General features: G+C 41.5%; 1 protein-coding gene across 1 annotated transcript; it reads right to left on the bottom strand.

Moving 5' to 3' along the window:
* Positions 1 to 1912: 1912 nt before the first annotated feature.
* On the bottom strand, positions 1913 to 17431 carry mrasa (muscle RAS oncogene homolog a). The gene is made up of 6 exons (XM_061088436.1): positions 17263 to 17431; positions 10051 to 10299; positions 7953 to 8106; positions 6828 to 6927; positions 6143 to 6222; positions 1913 to 5385 (listed from the first exon to the last, which is right to left on the bottom strand). Exons 2-6 carry the CDS (start codon positions 10241 to 10243, stop codon positions 5286 to 5288), a joined length of 627 nt encoding a protein of 208 aa, XP_060944419.1. The 5' UTR covers positions 10244 to 10299; positions 17263 to 17431; the 3' UTR covers positions 1913 to 5285.
* Between the last annotated feature and the right edge of the window lie 4207 nt (positions 17432 to 21638).

Raw genomic sequence — 21638 nt, 5'->3', positions numbered from 1 at the left:
ATTGCAGCATAAAAGTGCCTTCAGCCTCTGTTTTGTTTGATGAACAATAGAATAGAATAGAATACAGTGTGCTCACAGTATTTATATTTTGCAGGACTGAAAGAGAACCACACCGTGGAGGAAGAACACGCATGTTCACAGCCGAACAGGAGACTGAAATTGTAGATATGGTTCATGAGAACAACGCTATCACACTCAGACAAATAAAAACTAGGATCCTGGCTGACCATGCTACATTTAGAAACGTCCAGACCGTCAGCCTCTCTACATTGGACGGTATTCTTCACAGGAATGCCATGCGGAGGAAACAAGTGAACAGGGTCCCATTCAAACAGAACCCAGACGCATCGAGGAGTTACGGAGAGAGTTTGTGCTTGTTAGTACCAAACATTCAGCAGTGACACATGCATGTATTGTACCTGTAATCCAATATTGTTCCTTTTCTACAGTGTCTCACTGTAGCCCACTGTGTTGACCTCTCTGTGTCCATACTGTAACTTGCATAATCATGCTGTCTGTGTCAGTACTGTACTGTTCTCTGTGTGTACTGAAATAAACCTTTTTGTGTGCTGTTTTATGTTTGACTATGAAAAAAGTAGGCCTACACTGAGACAGTTTACAAAAGGAGAAATGGCTAATTCTCCAGAGTCAGTCATTCATATGGTGTGTTCCATTTTGATGATTGTGTTTTCAATTTTGCACTTCAGTCTGCTGTAAATGCTTGGAAGTGTGTAAGCAAATGCTTAGTTGTGTGTTCTCAATAAATGGTATGTGTGTGTCATTTGAAAACATGGCTGTGTGTACCAAATGAAAACACGAGTTCCATTTTGATGGCAATGAGTCATCTTGCAAAGGGAGTGTCAGGTTTAGCATTTTGTGTGTGAGGTTTTCAGTTTTCTGTGTGCAGTTTTGAGAAAGCCGTTATTGTTTTGAAAAACGTGTGTTAACAATTGTGAAAAACTGTAATCTATAACGTGCTGACACCTAGTGGTAACAACCTCAAATTGCACTGATAGATGGCACAGAATCACTCTCTGTGTCACATTATTCCAAAGGTCATACATGAGGGGGTCCCTGGAATATTTTCTATTTTGTAGGGGGTCCATTGCTGAGTAAAAAAATGTAAGAGCATCTGCTTTAAAGGTACAAACTTACTTCATGTGACTAATTCATGTTTACATCCTGTTTGTTTAGGAAATTTAACGTTTATTTCATCTGTCTCTCTGCTGCTCCTCAGTGATGCTGCATATCCCACATTATTTATTCAGGTAACTTTTCTGATTAAGTTATGGTTTGATCTAAGAGCTGCTTCAACTTTCACATAAACAACAACGTGCAATACCAATTACCCTAGACAAGTGTTCTGCTGTATTTAGTTTATTTAGGCAAATTTCACATGTTCTTCCTTTAATCCCTGGACTTCCATAAATCTTACAAGCTGATTTAAATAGATCCACTTTGAAATACGTAACTTTAAAGTTAGTAAAGTACTTTCTTTTGACAGGAAATCAGATCCATCTACTTAGTGACACCTGAACACCACCTGGCAGCTCTTGATCCTCTTCTCCTGCTCAGCACCTCACTGGGAAAGAGGAGTGAATGTAAATCCAGCAGCACAGATGCAGGACCTGCTCTCGGTGCCTCGGCCTCGCCTCACTTCCCCCCGAGGGACTGGAATCAATGAGGCAAAATGGAGCTTTCAGCACTCTCACAGTGTCGAGCTCAATGGAGCCTGACAGCGCCGGAGATTAATGAGGGGAGCTTCTGCTGAACAAGCAGGTCGCCCCTCAGAAACTACGTGGCCATGTTCAGCACAGCTGTCGAACACGGCTCAGATAACGAGTCCGTGTGCGTCCCTGCATTTTAATGTCATGTATCCACACAAAAGAATGAAGCAAACAAGCAGTCACAATACTTGTGTGTTTTTTTTTTATTGAAATATAGTCGAACCCTGAGGCTAGAGAAAAAGGCCACAGTTTGTTTGTGCCTCGTCTAGCTCCTCAGTCTGACACAGTCAGTTCCAACACAACAGACCTTTATCCAAAGACACACATTACACAACGGGTGGGAAACTCCAAATGGTGTTTGTTTGTTTTGTTCATGTTGCCGTTTACATTGGGCTTCACATCTTGACAAAGTTCCAGGATAGACACGACTCCAACCAGTTCAAATCAGTCAAGAATCAGTTTCTGTTCGAAAAAGTCACGCTGTCTCTTCGATGACTGAAAACAAAAGTGCTCAATTTGAGCTCACATATGATCCAGGGTCAATTAAACGGTTATTTACAAACCTGTGCATCAAATCAGAACGTGTGTTTGAACGGGAAGGGGAAGTGTAGGGAATTGCTCAGTTAGATGAGAAGAGTAACACTGTTCTCCTGTTAAATTATAAGTTTGAACTTAGTCACTTATCTGCACACAAATCATTTCACCGACTCTTTAGTGTATTTCTCAACATCCTGACAAATTGAATTTCCCACTGAACAACAAAACATTTAAAACTACAAGTAGGATGACTTTTCTTTTTCCCTGTTTTGGTGTTTGGTCGATTACGTTCTCATCCTGAGGCCGACCACATGAGCACACATCCTTATGTTTTCTCGTTTTTTTTCCTTTCTGGCTCAGGACCCATTTCAGTTTCTTCATCACAAGTCTTTTCATACAGGGGTTTGAAGGAAAAGGCCTTTCAGCCGCTGAGAGTCTCAAAGAAAAACCCAAAAGGAAAATACAAGGGGGGGGTTCAGTTATTTTTTTGTTTTTTTTTGTCCAGGTATGGGACACACTGAGGTAACATAGACAGTAATAAATTATTCAGTCGTTTAAAAAACACTTTGAAAGAATCATATCAATAATTCATATCAATAATACAAAAAGGTATCAAACATACATAATGCAATATTTTCATCAATCACATTTTTTTTTTGTTTTATACTTTTTTCCCCCTCCCCCATGGTCCAGAGTTTGTTGCTTCATTGTTCTAAGCTCAGTACTTCATTGTTTTCAGTCCTTCTCTGGAAACTCTCTTTGCAAGTTCCCTTAATTACCAGTGGGAGCAGATCGATACCTCCTTCTTTTCTGCTGAGGTTGATTTTTCCACTTTCATGCTGAGGTGAAGTTGTCCGGTATTCAATGTGTGAGCTTCTTCACACTCAACCTCCTTCACTCGTAACAGAGAACCCTTCAAATGGTTCCCATGTACTTCATCTCCGTTACAGCCAAGGCAACAGGCACACACAGGCACACAGGGCTACAACGCCAGGCGCCTATCTGCTCGTTTGTGTCATTCGATTTTTTACATTCAAATCATTTGTTTTCACCGTGTCTATTATTTCACCTGCGGATTGGAACCAGGAGCAACATGCCAATAGTAAAGTCAGAAATTGTATTAAAAGTGCAAAAATTTATATTCTTCCTTCCAAGAGACAGTTTTCATCCAGACGAAATAAAAGAATGCACCGAAAACTTTAGTGCGTTAACAGTACAAGCCATTTCATAGGTTATTAAATGGTACATTCCTACCCACCTCACGACTACAAACATGAAGACACTGAATGTTTTGTTGTGTGTGGTTTTCCTACAACTATACATGGTCTGTAGCTGGGTTAACATGGCTTTGAGCCCCGGGAGCATCACATCTGCCTGTTCGGGAACCCCCCCCCCCCCGACTCTGCTGTGGTCCCGGGGCTACAGTCTACATCCCCTCTCTGGAGGAGTGTCGTCCTTTACTGAGCGAGTTTTCACACATAGTCCTGAATTCAGTGGTGCCGTCTGAAAAGCCCCTAGATTGAAATAAAGTGACATCACATTATTTTGGTTAGTGGCCAGTGCAAATCAGCTTCTCCAGCCAGTTTCAGCTCTGAAACATGAAGCTCTCATTATTAAACCTCATCTATTCCATGAATGATATCCTACAGATTTGTAAAACAGCATTGACTTACATTGCCACCTATAATTCGATTTTTATAGCACAAATATAATTGTCTCTACGTTTAGATAGAAAAAGAAAACATGGAAAGTATATATGTGTAGACAACTTTTCCCATTCTGCCCATTCACTGGAATGGGAAAGTGGTCTCAAGACGTTTGGACCCCACTGTATTTCCCAGGGCTGTTGTTCACACAGTACTGATGACGACTGCACACGTCATGCCATTGAAGAGGACTGACGAGGCGAGCTGAGGCCCGGGCCACACTGTCTGCTGCACGCCTGCAGCCGGGCTGCTACATGAGGTTTCTGGCGTGACTGAAATGAAAAACAAGACGTTCCTTGTCGTTCCTGCATCCAGTGCAACCCAGACGTAAACTTAGATACTGTCTGTGTGTATGGGAGAATAATCCATGATACGAGTGTGTGTAAACATGGTTGCTGACACATCAGTTTTGATAAAAACCCTGTTACGTTTAAAGTTAAACACCATACACGACCGATCAGACTCTGCTCTACAATTAGAATATTCAAACACGTGTTAAACAAGTTATTATGGCCATAGCATTCACCTGTCAATCATTTCCTCAGCATCACGTCACGTTTCTTTCACTTGCTACAACACGTTCTTTCCAGCCTCTCCTAACTGACTCAAAGCTGGAGCGTCACATGACCACGAGGAACACGCTATGCTCACAGAATTGTCTGCTCACCCATCGACAACACCGCACAACATCTATTTCCATCACGACAAAAATCACCGCTCCCGTGTTGATCCCGCCATGCTCTTATGAAGACAACCCATCTAGAGATCACACAGGTGCTTTTCTCCAAGAAACCGTAAGAGTGTGAGGACAGACGGGTGGTGACCAGCAGGTTGTTGGACGTCCATAATATATGAAGCGCCATTTTTGAGCCAGTTCCTCCCTTTTCAATCCTTTTATCAAGAAGTCAAAAAATCACGACATCAGGGTGATTCTAATATCCGTAGTTCCACTTCAGAGTCTGTCGCCTTGTGCCGCATTTGACGATAAATTCCGAACTTACACTTGATTGAGAAACAGTTCCTCTGTGTTGAATGCGGATGGACAGAATCATTAGATCTTCAGAAAGGGACTGTGATTGAGAAGGTGACCTCACTCATTCCAAGGCATTGTGAAGGGCTGAGGGGACATCGGTCCATTGTTTCACATCCACATGTCCGTCTGGATCCATCCAGCTATTCATCGTCACCCCCCCTCTCCCTTTTGTGCTCCAGTAGCTAACCACTGCTGAGGAGTTCCCTGACATCCAAAGGTACAGTCTGTGGGTGTGTGTGTGGGTGTTCGAATGTTAAGAACGATTTAAAGGAACGAGGGAGGTCACAATATGGCACACTGGAACCTGTGGGCGCCTGTGGAACGTTCTGCTCTCCACTTCATCTTCTTTTTCTTCTTCAGGTTTCGCTCCGGGACCTGTTGTCTGTTGGTGTAAGTGGAAGGAAAATAAAAGCAGAAACAGTTTGAATAAACAATCTTATATCAAGGTTCACTAACTTATATAACAATCCAGCCATAGTTATCATGTTGGCTCATAAAATTGTATTTATAGGGAAACTATTATGAAAGACCAGTGCACATGTTTTCATCTACTCAATATAGCTTTCTACAGTCTGGCCACAAGAAGGCAGTGTTGATTCATCACTCTGACAGAAGAACAGTTCCCTCATGTGTCAGTTACACAGCTGGCATTGGAACCACGAGGACTCTCCACTACTCTGTGGTTGGTTTTCTATTAACAGATAAAGTGGTGAACAGAGCAGTCCTCTGCTGCTGTGCACTTGAGTCCTATAATACTATGACCAGACAACCTGTTGCTGACTGGTTCTTGCAACAAGAGACAGCCTTAAATACGGGATGAGACCACATAGAAAGCTTAGACACGAAACCAAATTCTTCTGAAATTACATGTGTGTCAAGACAGGAAATAGCTCTGGGATTTTTATTTTCCTTTTCCACTCTTCCTTAAAACAAGTTCGCTCCCCTCACACACCAACCCTGTCTCAGTGCCTAACCTCTAAATACATTGGAAGAAGGGGAAATGGATGCATTGAGACTATTGTTGCTATCCTGGAACAGTTAGACTCATTTTAAAGCAAAGAAATCGGTCTCACAGTAAGTAAAATAAGTTCATTATCTCCTGGAAAAAGGTGACAAATCAGAAGTGAACCTGAAATTACCTTATGACGCGGACGAGCTCATGAAAGGCTTTGTCCACATTCATTGGAGGATCCTTAGCACTGGTTTCAATATAAGTTATCTGAAGAGGTAAGCAAAAATACCCAAATCAGTTCATCACTAAACCAATAACTCCATTAGAGTGCTGCATAAATCAGAGGGATCACAGAACAGCAAGATATAGTAATAATTAGCATTTAAATACTATATTGTTGAGAAACAAAAGGGGACATAAATAACAGCTGTCTGATGACTTGGAACTAATAGAGAATTACATGAAGACATCATTAATTAAGTCTCACCTCAGACAAAGACTAACTGGCACAATGCCAGACTGCATGAATACTAATTACACTAAATTAGAAGGGCCCCTTGAATCCAAAAGAAAAAAAAAACAGCATGAGATAAAAAGTCTGAAGTTTATGTGTGTTACAAAGTGTGTGTGTGTTATTAAGCTTTCTGTTAGCTACAGATTATGTGCTATTGTGAGTACATCATTGTAGATTTGTAAAAATCACATGGAGATTTAAAAGTAGATTTCAATTTGAGTTTTAACCTGGCATCAGACACAAACCATGTTTTTTTCCTAACACTGCCTTTAAAAATTAAACATACACACATAACAAAAAGAATCAACTGGCTGCAGAAAAGAAAAGGAGAAGTACTTAAGGAAACTTTAATACTTACATTATGTTTTGCTGCCATCTCTTGACCCTGTTCACTGGTGACCTTTCTCAGGTGGACCAGGTCAACTTTGTTTGCCACCAGCACCATGGGGAAGGCCTCCCTGAGAACAACACACAAGGGACACAGCATTGGTTTGACAGGAGAGAGAACGAGCATCATGTGCCACACGATCTGTCTATAAAACGTCAGCTTTCTGCAGCACTTAAACGTTGCAGAGGAGCCAGCTACAGTTGAGCAGCACCAAACAAGGACAGACAGCACCTCGCTTTGTCTTTGCCTCTATTTTTGTTCCATCTCTAGCTCACTTTTATTGGCTGCTGTCAGAGAACAAGCACTTATTTTCTCTTTCACTACAAATTTGATGTTTGGCCAAACTGGTCTGCAGCTTAAGAAACCTCGGGTGAGGAGGAGACTCTGATCATCATTAAACATTCTTATGCAGAGCGATATGACAACCAGTCATATGTTTCAAGTATTCCTAAGCCTCTGTAAAGCTTTGACTTGCCTTGTCTCGGACCAGTGCTATATAAATAAACTTTCCTTGCCAGTTAGAGCAGACTTTTCTGCCGAGTCCACAAAACTCCAAACTGTGCTGACTGAGGCGGAGAAAGTTTGGCTTAAATGTCTTGCAGGCATCATCAATTTAACATGTTAAGAATTTCAGTGTGTGTGTGTGTGTGTGTGTGTGTGTGTGTGTGTGTGTGTGTATACCCAGTTTAACTAATCGGTCAATTTGGACTCAGGTTTGACTCAAGTTTGCCCAAACAGATTTATTCAGTAAAGATGCTATTAAACAAACAGATGTAACTAAATGGGAAAAAAAAAGGTTCTTCCTGAAACAGGAAGGGGAAGTCAAGCAGATGTCATTGCATACTTCACATCTGCAGAGGACTTTTAAGTGTTTAAAATCTAAATCAAAATGTCTGATTAGCTCGACAAGTTGAATTCACACACCACATTTTTCACACATATTATCAGCTATGTGTTTGTAGTGTGAGCCCTCCTACACACAAGGCTTTTCAACTGGTTTCCATTGGCTCAGGTTCTTGATTTCATTGTTCTCTTCATGGGAACAATTCAAGATAATTTCCTTAGATCTAGTTTTATATTTGTGCATGGACTGACCTGTCTTTGACCCGTAGTATAAGTTGATGGAATCTGTCAACGTGTTCAAAGCTGGCCTTGTCCGTCACAGAGAAGACGATGAGGAAGCCGTCTCCTGTCCTCATGTACTGCTCCCTCATCGCACTGAATTCTTCCTGGCCTGCTGTGTCCAGCACTGGGTAGAAGGAGGGAGATACATACATAACTTTGGTTCACAGACTGGGACAATTGGTAGAGCTGTACACGACACAGACCAGGAAAAAAGTTACATCGATAGGTTAAGATCCTCACCTTCTTTTTAATTAAATATAAAGGAAAACGACACAGGGTACCCACAGCAAAGAGAGATATCTTTATGTGAGCTTTTACTCTATTTTACTCTATTCTCTAGTATTCAAGTAATTTCACTTAAAAAGTTATTTTGTATGGTCTGTTGATATTTTGGCACTTTTAACCCAAATTTTAACTACAACAGGTTAATTTTACTGTTGTCGTGTACTCATTAGAGTAAACATTTTAGCATGTGTTTAAATAGAATGACAGGCTGATATTTATGATGCTTATTTTCGTGACTCAGACATTCTCAGAGAGTCTTTCAGTTGTTTATGCAAGTAGGTCTTTCCTTGTTTGGAAGGACCTTTGACCTAGAGAATGACCTCTGACCAGCAAATGGATGGAGGTGAAGGGAAGATCCTTGACCACTGTATTTTCATCTTCATGTACAAAACACGTCCTTATTAGGAGGCCTTAGGTGGGATGACATGTTACCCGAAGTCGTGGGTGGAACTAACCTCTCTATATAATGTGTGTGAGACCACAGTTTTCGAGACTTCACCATTTGGCCAGGGTGATTTCTCCAAGTTCTAGAGCTTGTCTTGACCTGTACTACTTTGTGTAATAAACATTGTTATACTTGTAAGTACTGGGTCCGCGTTCCTTTCCTTCATCATCAACTTCTACAACAACACGGCGACCTCTCGGCTACCCAGAATACACTTCACTGTATTTATTGCATCCACCCTCTTTTTATGTATGTATGTGTGAACGCCTGAATGGATCTATGGTCTTTGTCAAGTGCCTTTTTAAACCTTTTTTGACATGTGCTTTGCAGCCACAGACAAGTATTGAAAACCTCAGAAAAACGCATTGAAATACTTATTTACTGACGAATGTAAAATGACTCTGAGTCTGAAGGAATCATTGCACAATGAATTGTGTACATTTTTGTTATTGACATCTGTTTCAATTTTCTGCAGACGTAAAATGTCAGAAAAGGAGGGTTTTGTTTTCTCCTCCAGGGAGTTTGTGTTCTCGCCCCTTTCTTTTGGTCTGTTTGTTTGTTTATAACACAAAAAATAAGCGATTACATTTTGTGGTGGATCTGGACAACAACAATCTTTTATTACTTTCTTTAACATTGCCAGACTGCGAGGAAATGCTTTGAAAATTTCCCCCGAAACATTTATGGATCTAGATGAAAAAGAGAACTCATATCTTCGAGTCTGAGCAACTCGGTACAGTTTGATTGAATTCATGGGGGCTGTTGGGCCTTGGCGGTGGTATGCATTCCACTGAATACCAGTCTAGACTCCCCGGTGACTGTGTGTAATCACCTCCACCCACACACTTTCATAACTGAGCAACACACTAGTAGAAAGTGGCGGCCTATTACCACAATCAGTGCCACGTTTCAGCCAAATCTGATGTTATAAAACAATTATGTCCACTCCAAAGAGTTCTCCGGCCTTTGCAAGGGGTGAGTAGATTTCAATGATTGATAACAGAGTTGACACAAACACGCTTTCACAATAACTGGGAAACTGTTTTTTCTAACTCTTTCCAGAGTTTTGTGTTTGCCGCAAAATTAAGACTTCATGGGGGAAATAATACATAATTTCTCCCACATGCAGCGACCATGAAAGTGCTTTCTGTCTTTAAATGTCATCAAATCTTTCAGGGAGGAGTTTGCCATTTCATAGCTTACTCAGCGTGGGAAACAGCAACATAGAGTATGTTTGCTTATTGGTCAGCCAAAATGAAAATATATATAGAATAGTATATGAGCATTGACAGATAAGATCATGTGCAGCTGCAAACGTGCACACATTTCTCTACTCACCATCCAGTATTGCCCACTGCCCATCGATCTCTGTGTGTTTCAGATACGAGTCCTCTATCGTGGGATCGTAGTCTGGCACAAAGATCTTCTGGAAGAATTGGATGGTGAGGGCGCTCTTCCCGACACCACCATCCCCCACCACCACCAGCTTGTATGTTGGCAGGTTGTCACTTGGCACGGCGCTGGTTGCCATGGTGACCTTGACAGTGGCGGTAAAAGGCTAGAAGGTGGCTGATGAGACACACCTGGCTGAGATGGAGGACAGAGAGAAGGAGAGAGAGATAGAAAGACAAAGGGATTGACCACAGAAAGAGGAGGGAGCAACAGAGAGACAGGGGGAGGACAAGAGAGAGAGAGAGAGAGAGAGAGAGAGAGAGAGAGAGAGAGAGAGAGAGAGAGAGAGAGAGAGAGAGAGAGAGAGAGAGAGAGAGAGAGAGAGAGAGAGAGAGAGAGAGAGAGAGAGAGAGAGAGAGAGAGAGAGAGAGAGAGAGAGAGAGAGAGAGAGAGAGAGAGAGAGAGAGAGAGAGAGGTGTTTTAGGTTCTTTGTTACAACTGCTTTTTCATCACCATGGTGATAACAGACCACAGCTTGGACTTGCAGAAAAGCAGAAAGAAATAATACAAAAAAAATTGCGAGGGCCGGAGACAAAATTCAGCAATATTTAGATTTTTCAAATATGTAGACATGCCATGATGCAGATGTCCCAAATGCTCCACACTACATAAGTATTGGTTCTGCAGGGTCACAGAGGGTTTGAAACACTAGATGTCGTCATGAAACATGATCAACCCAAAAATGTAGGCCAATATTTTGATGAATGTGATAATAAATGTGAAATCAAAACAAGCATTTATGCTTTCATCATGTAAAAGTCGTAACATTTTTGTACGATTTTTTATAGCTGTTATATAATTTTTTACAGTTAAAAAAAAACACATTAAATGTGCAGTACCTGTTTAATGATTGGTTTTGCTAATATGATTGTAAATGTTTGTGTGTGGTGGACATCGGCAGGCACAATGGGTGTAATCAGAGAAAACTATCGTGGCTTGTACTATTGTACAGTAACCAGTTCAAAAACTGAACTGGTTACGATGTCGGACATGAGACAGAGTTGACACCTGATTTATTTTTCCATAGAGCTGTCGTACTCCAACCAGAAGGCCGTCCCCATTTCGCATGTCAAAATGTCCTTGGGCAAGATACTGACCCCAAAAAATAGAAAATAGATGCACTGTACGAATGTGTGAGTGAATGTAAAACTGTACTGTAAAGTGAGTGGTCATCCAGAGTAGAAAAACAGTACCGGTATTTAAATACACACCATTAAGCAGTAAGTAAGACAAGCTTTAACATGAGCAGGAGTTGTGATCGTTTGCGTTTCTGCTGTAACTTTAAAGCAGAGGAGTCTCACACTTACACTGCTGTGTTCCTCCTCTCCCTTTCAAACAGATAACAGCCTCACTGTTGTCCCATCCACTCTCCTTCAGCTATATTGGAGCCATATGCACTTTCTTAAGATGCTGCTAATGCAAACCCGAACATTTCCTGCAACTTCTGTTTCATATTAGAAGCTTCCAATAGACAAACCGCAAAAGGATTTTATTGTGAAACTGCTGCAGGAAATTAATCATTATCTGTCATCAAATCTATTGTCTAAATGTCTTTTTGAGGAAATACAGTGGCCAATTCGGATTAAGCATTTTTCAATGTTTAAGGTAGAATGGAAAAGCTGCAACAATAAGCCGGGTAATGTGAAGGTTTGTCACCAAGAGATCTTATTTTTAAATCTATATTAAACTGCCAGCACTTAAATCATAGGTATTGTAACATCTGACATTGGCATGTTGTCATCTTGGCTATTGTATTTGCTAAATTTATTTAATAAATAAAGTGACAGAAAAAAAAATGGCTTTCTGTTTGAATGAAGGAAATGAAACAACCGGATCTCTTCATTCATTTTGTGGCCACTGCAATATGATTATGGTTTAACTACCAGCAAAATGATGTCCTCATTGTTCAAACGCAATCCTGTCAGCCTCCGTCTTTAAAGCTGTCTCAACTTCCTGCAATTGTCCGGAAAGTCCGAACTATCCCCCCAAAAAAGGTCACACTGCAAATGATTTGGTTCGTGGTTCTTTTGATCAAGACCGAGACCAGCTCTGTTGAATTTTAGTCCGTCCTTTCTTTGACTATGTTCCATCCAAGTTTCATGGAAATCTGTTCAGTAGTGTTGGCGTAATTCTGCTGCTCAACCAACCAACCAACAAATAAAAATAAACAAATAACCTCCTTGGTATAGCTAATTATTTTAGTCAAGCCTTTCACAGTGTTGACACTACCACCTTACTTTGAAAACCCTAGTTTTATAGATTTTACTGTAGCAACAGTCAAAAGCCCAAAAAACAAAAAAACAAACATATATTCCCCAACTGCAAGCATAACAAACCAACTCCCACCCACCCACACACCCATTCCTCCCTCATCCACCAGGAAACAGCTGTCAGCTGGCTGAAGTCCATCCTTTCCTGCCCAGCACAAAGAAGGGAAGGAAGATGTTTCCTTCCTTTCTGAAGCCAGCCAGCCTATCAATCAGTCTGCAGCAGTCAGCCTGCCGGGTTGGGCAAATAAATTGAAGCCAAAGAAGCCAAATTCCTGATGTTAAAAAGCATCTTCTGTCTGGTAGTTGTGAGGCTGTCAGAAAGTCACTAAATAGACCTCCTAGCCATTATTCTTATCAGAGGATTTTCAATACTGTACAGGAAAACCAATACAACAGCTTGAGAGGCTCTCTGAAATCACACAGCCTACCCGCGGTTTTCACACCAGACTGGCTGAAGCCAAGTCAGGTCACAACCTTGTAGGGTGTGTCAGCATTTCCCCCTGCAAGTCTCGTTGGTGGGGTACACACAGTTCTCTGAAAACACAGTTGGTTTCATTCTGTGAGACTAAAATAATACACACCAGTTTGAACCAGATTCCTTTGGGAGTGGAAACTTACTAGAGGAAATTTACTATGTGTCCAACCAAAGTTAGTCATATAACCAATGTGGCAGCTATACGGCTTTACAAACCACAAAAATTCAGCATGCCGACCGAGGCTGCGCAGTGAATACTCTCAGCATCGTGCACAACACTCAGGCTGTGTCCACACTAGTGCCTAAGGATCTGAGTGTTTTCCTGCAGGTTTTGACCTTGAATTCATATCAAACTGGCACGTTCCAACACTGACAACTGGGAGGACAAGTTGGAAATCTCCAGTCTCATAAATCTGACACATACAATATGTCCTCGCTCTACGGTTAATAATGTTTTTATTGTGCATGCGGACGGTCAGACATCATAGTTTCAGCTGCTGCTGTGGCCTGCAATGCAGTTCTTTCTCCAGCCACAATGGATGAATCAAATTTATCCACAGCATAGACTGTATATAAAGTATAAAGATGGACGTGGTGTCTCCACATCCAGAGTCTGCGCACTAGCAATTGGGGACGGAGCCCAAGTAGGGAGGCCCCTGAAGATACATGTGCTCAACCAATCTTTATATCCACTCTAGATCCACAGATGACTCTCCTTGTTACAAACTCAATGTTTATTGATCAGACATCTTCATTTTAAATTCTCAACACTACGTTCCACCACCACATTAGTAGAGAACACATCACAGCTATTATGCGGAGTAATTGGGCTTCATGTTGCACACACACTGGACGTGTAACAGTGATGTCAACAGGACCATTAAAGATGTACAGGATTCTTTTGTGTGTTCTCTCACTAAATTCCTTACCTACAGAGCTGATCTCTATGGCTTTGGTTAACCAGGAAACACAAGTTTCTTTATATCCACTGATACAGCTACAAGACCAATGAAGGGCATCATCCTTTGACATATTTCGTACATTTTCAGAAAACCTGTCTACGCTGACATATGATTATCTTATGTGTGAAATACATAAAACAGCTGAAGCGGGTGTGCTTTGAAGCTCGTATTTATCCTCACAATGACACCATTAAAGGCTCTTGGGGCACTTGAGTAGCGGCGAGTTGCTGCCTTGGGAAAGGATAAAGGAACTTCCCTCTTCACATGGGAACAAAGCAGCAACAAAAGTCACAGAACAGGAATAAGGAAGGACATGGTACACACTGTACTGTAGCACTGATAGCAACACTCACACTTGATCATTCAAAAGGAGGTGTTGAGACATAAGTTCACTGAGTTCACAATGTACCTTAATTTTTAAACATGGATTGTGAGCAGAACAGACTGTTTTAGATGGTTTATGATATAATTTCTAAACAAAGAGGTACTTTTCTCTTAATGTTGTAACCCTGACTTTTTGTAGGAACATGGTTTTGAGTATTAGTATAAGCACGGCTCTGGTTTTTGTCATTATGACAACTGAAGTGTCAGCAATAGTTCACCTTCAAGGCATGAGAGAACTGAGGGGAAATATAAATGGATTCAAACAGTTCCATACCAGTATGGGTATTTCTTTTTAATGTAGTAGAATGATAAAATTATATATTTATTATTTCACCATACTTTCCTGTACTAATCTGCCCATCAATTACTTGTGTAGCAGTTGGCCCCTCAAACGACTCTGTGTATTCAACACTCTTCTTCAACAAGCAATTCAAAGTGTAGTGTGACAATTGTGAAACAGGAAGTCACAAATACAAAATATAATTTATAATACTTCATATTAAGTTAATTTATTCCAGAAAACGATGTTGTTACATTTCCTCCAGTGATGACAGACTTCACACCAAGATCTTTAGCACCTTGTGCAGCGAGAACAAAGTACAAGCAGCTAAATAAAAGGCTCTGCGGCTGATCACATGATGGTGGGTCATCATCACCAATGACTAACTCGACAGTTTTCAGTCTCACAGCACCGCTCAAAAAAACTGCAGTGATGTATTTTTCACAGTGCACCATTGCTTTTAAGAATGTCTCTGTAAATGAGGCTGCAATTCACACACAATTATCATACATAATCCAACTATCTCACAAATGCACAGTAACTTTCAAGGGGCATTTAGACCTATGACCTTACCACTCATTAATTTAGATTTACTTAACACTGATTACTTAAAATTGCCTGTTTTATGTAAACAGCTAATTCCCAGTTGCATTTGGTGAAAGAGCAGATGCAATGAGGTAAGCAGATGAAAACAATGAACCCTATCTTACAGTCCACGAAAAGTTGTAGATTTGTAGTTGTTAGTTCCATGCTCAACTATTATGAATCGCTAACCTGTTTGGGTCTATGGCCGTGTTAGTCTTAAAATGAGGTGTGGTCAAGCACATTAAGCATATCAATGAATAAAATAATTTCCAATACCGTTATATCAGCCCATATATATATTAAAGAAATTACAATGATTGTTAGTGTTGTTAATGTTAATGAGAACAGGAAATGGCACTCTGATTGGTTTGTTGCATGCGCCCGGTGCAATGGGCCTTTTTCTGCCAATAAACTTGCAAACATGGATCTTGACCAATTCTAAAAGGTACTAACCACATTAAACCATGTGCTTAGATCACTTTTATTAACAATAAACAAGTTTTCAAGTTGATTGTAAGATACATATTTCTGAATGAAAACCACCACATAACCCTACGATTACTTTTATCTCATATGTATTAGACCCAGCTGAGGGCAGTCGTTAACAACCAACAAAAATAAACCACATAATAAAAAGTAGAGACGTTTTGTAAATATACGATATACACACTGCATCAAAGTTATTTCCTGGTCAGGTTCAAGCCCCAATAACTTCTATACAGATACACTATATAGTTACAAACAATAACACTTGAAATGTATAATGTCTTGTCTTTTTAGCTCTTGATCATTTCATGGGATAATTGCTGTGCCTTTGCCCCGAGCTAACTCTACAAAAGCAAAACATCATCCATCATTTCTAATTTATTTTGTTGGCCAGTTTTGTCAGGGCTGCCAAATGACTGAACGTGCAACCTTGTGGTCACAGGCCAGCTTTTCCACTCTGTCAGTGTTAAATGGCGAGATGACACACATACAGTAAGAGTCCCCAGCTGAACCTTGTGGGGATCGATATCTAATAAACCAATCGCACCAAACGCTGCATCGTCACATCATCCACATGGGCACTTCCTCCTGGTCAGAGGTCACAATTAAGCCATAGGAAAATCATGAAACAATGAGCAAAAGTCACCTCACAGGCAACATCTTCATCCTCCTCATCATCATCATCACCATCAGCAGCAGTGTTTGACATTTCCATTAAGTTGTGGTGGAGGGATAAAGACACATCTGTCTCCAGACAGCCAAATTATCTGGTGATTTCACCTCGCTATTAATAGGGATGAACGTGTGTCTGTGTGTGTCAGTGTGTGTGTGCGTGTGCGCGGACTGACTGGTGCTCCTGAATGATCTCATCCTATGATTTGACAGATAAAGAATCCCTCTGTTCTCTCGTGCACCAGCTGTTTAATGTGCACACCACCTCCTTGCACAGCTGGACGCCGCGCCACCGTTTGAGTGTGTGTGTGTGTGTGTGTGTGTGTGTGTGTGTGTGTGTGTGTGTGTGTGTGTGTGTGTGTGTGTGTGTTTGTATACAGCTGCTGCAAAGTAGAGGAAAATGATGTAAACACATATATGTATATAAATCCATATACAGCGAAATAAAAATAAAATAAGCACTGTGTGTTTTTGCTTCTTCCCAACGAAGACGCTTCACACACAGAGGCAAGGCCCGTCTCTCTCTCTCCCTCTCTATATGTGTGTGTGTGTGTGTGTGTGTGTGTGTGTGTGTCTCTCTCGCTCTCTCTCCATGTGTGTGTGTATGTGTGTGCCTCTCTCTCTCTCTCTCTCTTTCTCTATGTGTGTGTGTGTATGTGTGTGTTTGTGTGTGTGTGTGTATGTGTGTGTGTGTGTATGTGAGGCCGAACTGAAGACCGACAGTAGCCGCCCCTACATAACGGTTCCCCTGAATAACGGAATCCTGCGCTCTCTCTCTCTATCTCTCCCCCCCCCCCCTCCCCCCCCCCCCCCCCCTCTCACATTAGCGTGATTAAAAAAGAGCTAGCCCCCCCGTTAGCATCTCGTCCCCCGGAGGAAACGAGGACAGCTAACTGTCCTCCACTAACTTCTCTCTCTCTCTCTCCTCACACTACTTCGCTCATTTTAGGTTCCCCCCCCCTCCTCCCCTCCTCGTCCACTCACCACTCGTCGCTTTCCGATGGGGGGGCTCCCGTTGACCGTGAACACACACACACACGGACACACAAAGAACCGTGTCGTCCTCCTCACGCCGTGGTGTCCCTCCTCATCTCCGGCCGGGTCTCGGCCTCTTCGCCCGCCGCCCTGTCTCCGCCGCTGGGACCGAGCTCCCCCACATCTGACGAGCTAATCTCCGGGTTGCAACAGTTGAGGCTATATATAGACGAGCCGCCAGGGGGGTGGCCGCGGTCTCTGTTTCAATCTAACACGATTAAATGTTGAGTTTTGTCTCATAATTTCCTATCTTTAATTTGTTCTAAGTGTTCATGTATTTGTGTGGTTATGTCGTTTTTGTGTTACAGTCCTGAAAGCTTAGGGAGCATTTTGAGAACACCCCCTTTTTTGCTGGAATGGACTCTTCCCCCTGTGTAGCGGACGGCTTTAAAGGGATAGTCCTGTCAAATGATCCCTTCCTAATTTAGGGGGGAGTTAAAGGGATTAATTAGCGTTGGGGGTGTTATAAATCACGTGTTTGTGTGTCGCTATGTTTCTAAGGTTAAATCAACTTTATATTAATCTAATCCATCCATCAATGGATTATTAAATAAACAAAAATCAGCAGTACATTATATGATTTGACATATCTTGTTAGATATTTATGTTCCTGTTTCTAATTGAGAACACCATATGTATATAAAATACAGAGACCCACACATTTAATGAATACATGTGTAATAACCTGGTAAGAACATGTAACAGGTGGAGGCTGCAGAGAAGGTGAAGAAAAGTGAAGTTCCAGCTCATTAGTTCACGTTCCAAGGTTAGATCGATGTCACTTGATCCACTCTTGTGGGTCACTGCTTCAGGTCACGTTAGTTGACTTCTCCATAGCTTAAAAAATGCAGCCATTTTAATATCCTGACTACTAATGTTCATTCCTACACCCAGCAGTGTCACAGGAAGCCATGGCACAGTAACAGCGAGCCACGCACCCTGAGGCTGAAGCAGCTAAATGGAATTCAACGATCATTAATCAGCTGTTATTATTTTGTCTACAACAGTGCTTTCCCTATTGTGTGTGTCTAAATGTCTTCTCTGAAAAACACAACCCTTGCTTTCAGGAATTTTACATACTGTATGTAACGCACATTTCCACATGTTTGTCACGTGTAAAGGAATACAGCATGTAGAAAAATCCATATTGCGAAATATGGACTCATTAGATTTTCATATGTGAAATGTCAGACAATGCATGTGTGCATGTGACGACAGCAGCCACACATGTAATGACAGGGAAGTGAGTAATCATATGCCATTTTAAGCCATATATAGACATGTTTTTTTACATTATTCATTCAATTAGAAGGAAAGAGTAACTATAATCATTTTGTGAAAAATCCTTATGTCATAATTAATGACTCAAGTTTAAGAGGCAAAAACTCTTGTTTTTCTTCTTGGGTGAGCGGGTAATGTATATTATTTATCAACAACATATTGTATTATAACACAGTCCTATTACACCTTTTTCATGTCCAGTAAAGGAGGATATAGTGATGGTCTCCTTGTTGGTTTGAGCTAGAGGTTAAGGAGACAGATAAGGATCTGATCAATCAATAGAATTGAGAGAGAGAGAGAGAGAGAGAGATAGAGAGAGAGAGAGAGAGAGAGAGAGAGAGAGAAATAGATGCTGTGGGCCATAATAGTGACTTATTAGTTACTTACTCACACAGCTGGGGGCCACTTCAAAGACCTGCTTCCCAGAAAAACCTTGGGATTTATGATGTTGTTTGCCAATGGATGAGTGTATTCTGAAAATCCACTACAGCCACTGAGGACTTAAGTAATCACATGAGGTATTCCTTTACAGATAATACACACACACACACACACACACACACACACACACACACACACACACACACACACACACACACACGTACACAACAATCATTATGTGTTGATACCAGGTGTGAACAGGGTCTATGTATTGTATGTGACCAGGAAAACTAAATACACATGCACACCTTTCCAACATTACTTTATAGACTGTTTATGATGAGAAGAATCCAGGCATTATATGTTTTTTATGTCACGTTACAGTGTCTACATGTTGGGAAACAAAGTGGTCACCAATCATCCAAACAGTAATTCTCTCCCTACATCATACGTGATGAAAGAAAGACAAGGTCTTCAGGGTTGTTTGACCCTGTTTGACATAAGCTACTATTGATTTAGGCTTTGGAAGACTTGTAGGCGGTGAATTGATTGACTGGGTTACAGATTTGTTCATTCTGTGAGTGTTCACCCAACGGGATTGGACGGCAAGTTAATGGGATCTTAATTTCAGAATTGATTTCCCCTGAATACTCCTTGTTTTTCTTCACATGCTGCAGGTGTTCATGAGGCAAGGTCAGGCAGAGTGCAGCGTGAGTCTTTCTGATGGCAGCCATATGCCTGCAGTCACTCACTGCACACATTCATAGTGGGCTAAATGTCTAACTTGTTTATCCTGATAGGAATAATTTTAATCTTGAGTAATCGACACTCAGGATCACGGATCATTAAGCCCCAGTGGCGATAACTGATGACTGACATTGGTCCCGGCCTAATTCTTTCCCCAGCCTCATTCAAAAACTCTTAAAATATGTGGTTTTCTCCCAGCATGCATTGTGCTAAAGAGAACCATGAAATGCTTCTAGTTCACCACAGGTCTGACACAGCTCTATATGGTCTTTATTATGATAATGGAACATGAATGTTATGAGCATTGAAAACTGAAAACGTTCCCTTGTATGACTGTGGCTGCTCATCTGTAAATGGTTCACATCTGGTTATAGAATAGGATATAAAGAGTATAGAATAGAATAGAAAACTGGATTTTTCTATGTCTTTCTCTTCAAACACACACACGTTCCGCACAAACACATAGACACACTCTTCCATTGCCTCTTGCCTGTTTCCATGGAGACTGCAGCGAGCTCTTTCTTTCTGCCAAGATCAGACCGTCTGACATGAACACAAATGTTGGGACATGGTTTTTGTGCAAAAAGGCAGGCCTCTCTTTCAGGCCTGTATTGGAAGTCAAAACCTGAGAGCACATGGCCTTTGTCTTGAGAAAGCCACAAGCCGCATGGGCTGGAGAATACTCAATCTCCCAGAGTGCAATGTGTTCTCTTTGTACTGAGAAGGTCAAATAACTCCGTCTCCCAGGAGGCAACATGTCCCCTTTGTTTCAGCATCTTCGCACATAGGTGCGAATATCTACCAGGGTCAACTCCAATTGGTCAGTCTGGTCCCATGACCAAGGGGCAACCGGGTCTATAAAAGATCAAGGCTCCCCCAGAGTCACTCTCTTTCTCCAACCCCTCGGAGGGCCGAAGGCTGCTCCAGCAGCGCTCTTCTCCACCGACCACCACTGAGGACAGCAGGCCGCTGGCCTTTCCTCCTGCATCGGCGAGTGGAGGAACCGGATTCCTCCAGCTCAAATATTCTCTTTCCAACAACTGGAGGTCAAAGGTCGAGCTTCCAGCTCATCTTCTCAAGAAAACCTCCACGCATCTCAAGCTTCTTCTAAACTCCTTGCAGCGACTCGGTGTCCTGCAGGTAAGAACTACGGCTTCAATAAGCAACTGAACTGCACAGCTCAACAGAACCGCGGAAGCAGAGACCACACGAACCAGAGACTCCAAAAGCCTGAACTGCTAACCGAACTGCACAGCAACTTTCTCCCTGTCCTTGGACTGGTAACATAATCTGGGCTTAATAATTTTACTAGGCTAAGCAAGACTGTTTATTTGATTCTGTGTGGAGTTTATAAGTTTGATATATGTGGTGATATTGTGTTACAAGTTAAATCAAGGTTAATGTAAGTCGGGCTCAACACAGACCCTGCCATTTTCTGATTAGCATTCTCACAGACCCCGCATATCTCTTCACCTACTTAGCTACGTCCCCCGACCAGAAGGAGGGGGGGGGGCCTGCTAGCTTAGAGATCTTAAAAGATCACAGGAAGGTGTGACTCTCTTTGTTAGCCACCAGCGAGACCCTCACACACACACACACACACACACACACACACACACACCCACACACACACACATCTTTATTAGTTAGTATATTGTTTAGTAATTGGTGTTTTATACTTATTATGTTTATAATAAATGCTTTCTTTTAACCTTGTCCTGTCATTAATGTTGCATAAGTGAAGTTTGCCAACCTCTACACTGTCAAGAACTCTATAAACCTTAACTGTTCATTATATAGTCTTTAATAGTAAATATTAAGATTTCTAATTGAACTAGATCTAAATGAGACTGATCTTAATCAATAAATTGGCTATCTTTTCCCTTCTATGAAGGGTGGTGCCCCGCGAGAACTTA

Source organism: Limanda limanda, chromosome 16, assembly GCF_963576545.1.
Source record: "Limanda limanda chromosome 16, fLimLim1.1, whole genome shotgun sequence".
Lineage (NCBI taxonomy): Eukaryota > Metazoa > Chordata > Actinopteri > Pleuronectiformes > Pleuronectidae > Limanda > Limanda limanda.
This window is presented reverse-complemented; position numbering and strand designations above follow the sequence as displayed.

What these genes read in the sequence shown, in the direction of transcription:
- mrasa (XM_061088436.1), bottom strand. Translation starts at nt 10,243, where the DNA reads ATGGCAACCAGCGCCGTGCCAAGTGACAACCTGCCAACATACAAGCTG. An exon ending in AGATGGCAGCAAAACATAAT is followed by an intron (nt 6,223 to 6,827) that starts GTAAGTATTAAA and finishes TTACCTCTTCAG; the next exon opens with ATAACTTATATTGAAACCAG. An exon ending in GAGCTCGTCCGCGTCATAAG is followed by an intron (nt 5,386 to 6,142) that starts GTAATTTCAGGT and finishes TTACACCAACAG; the next exon opens with ACAACAGGTCCCGGAGCGAA.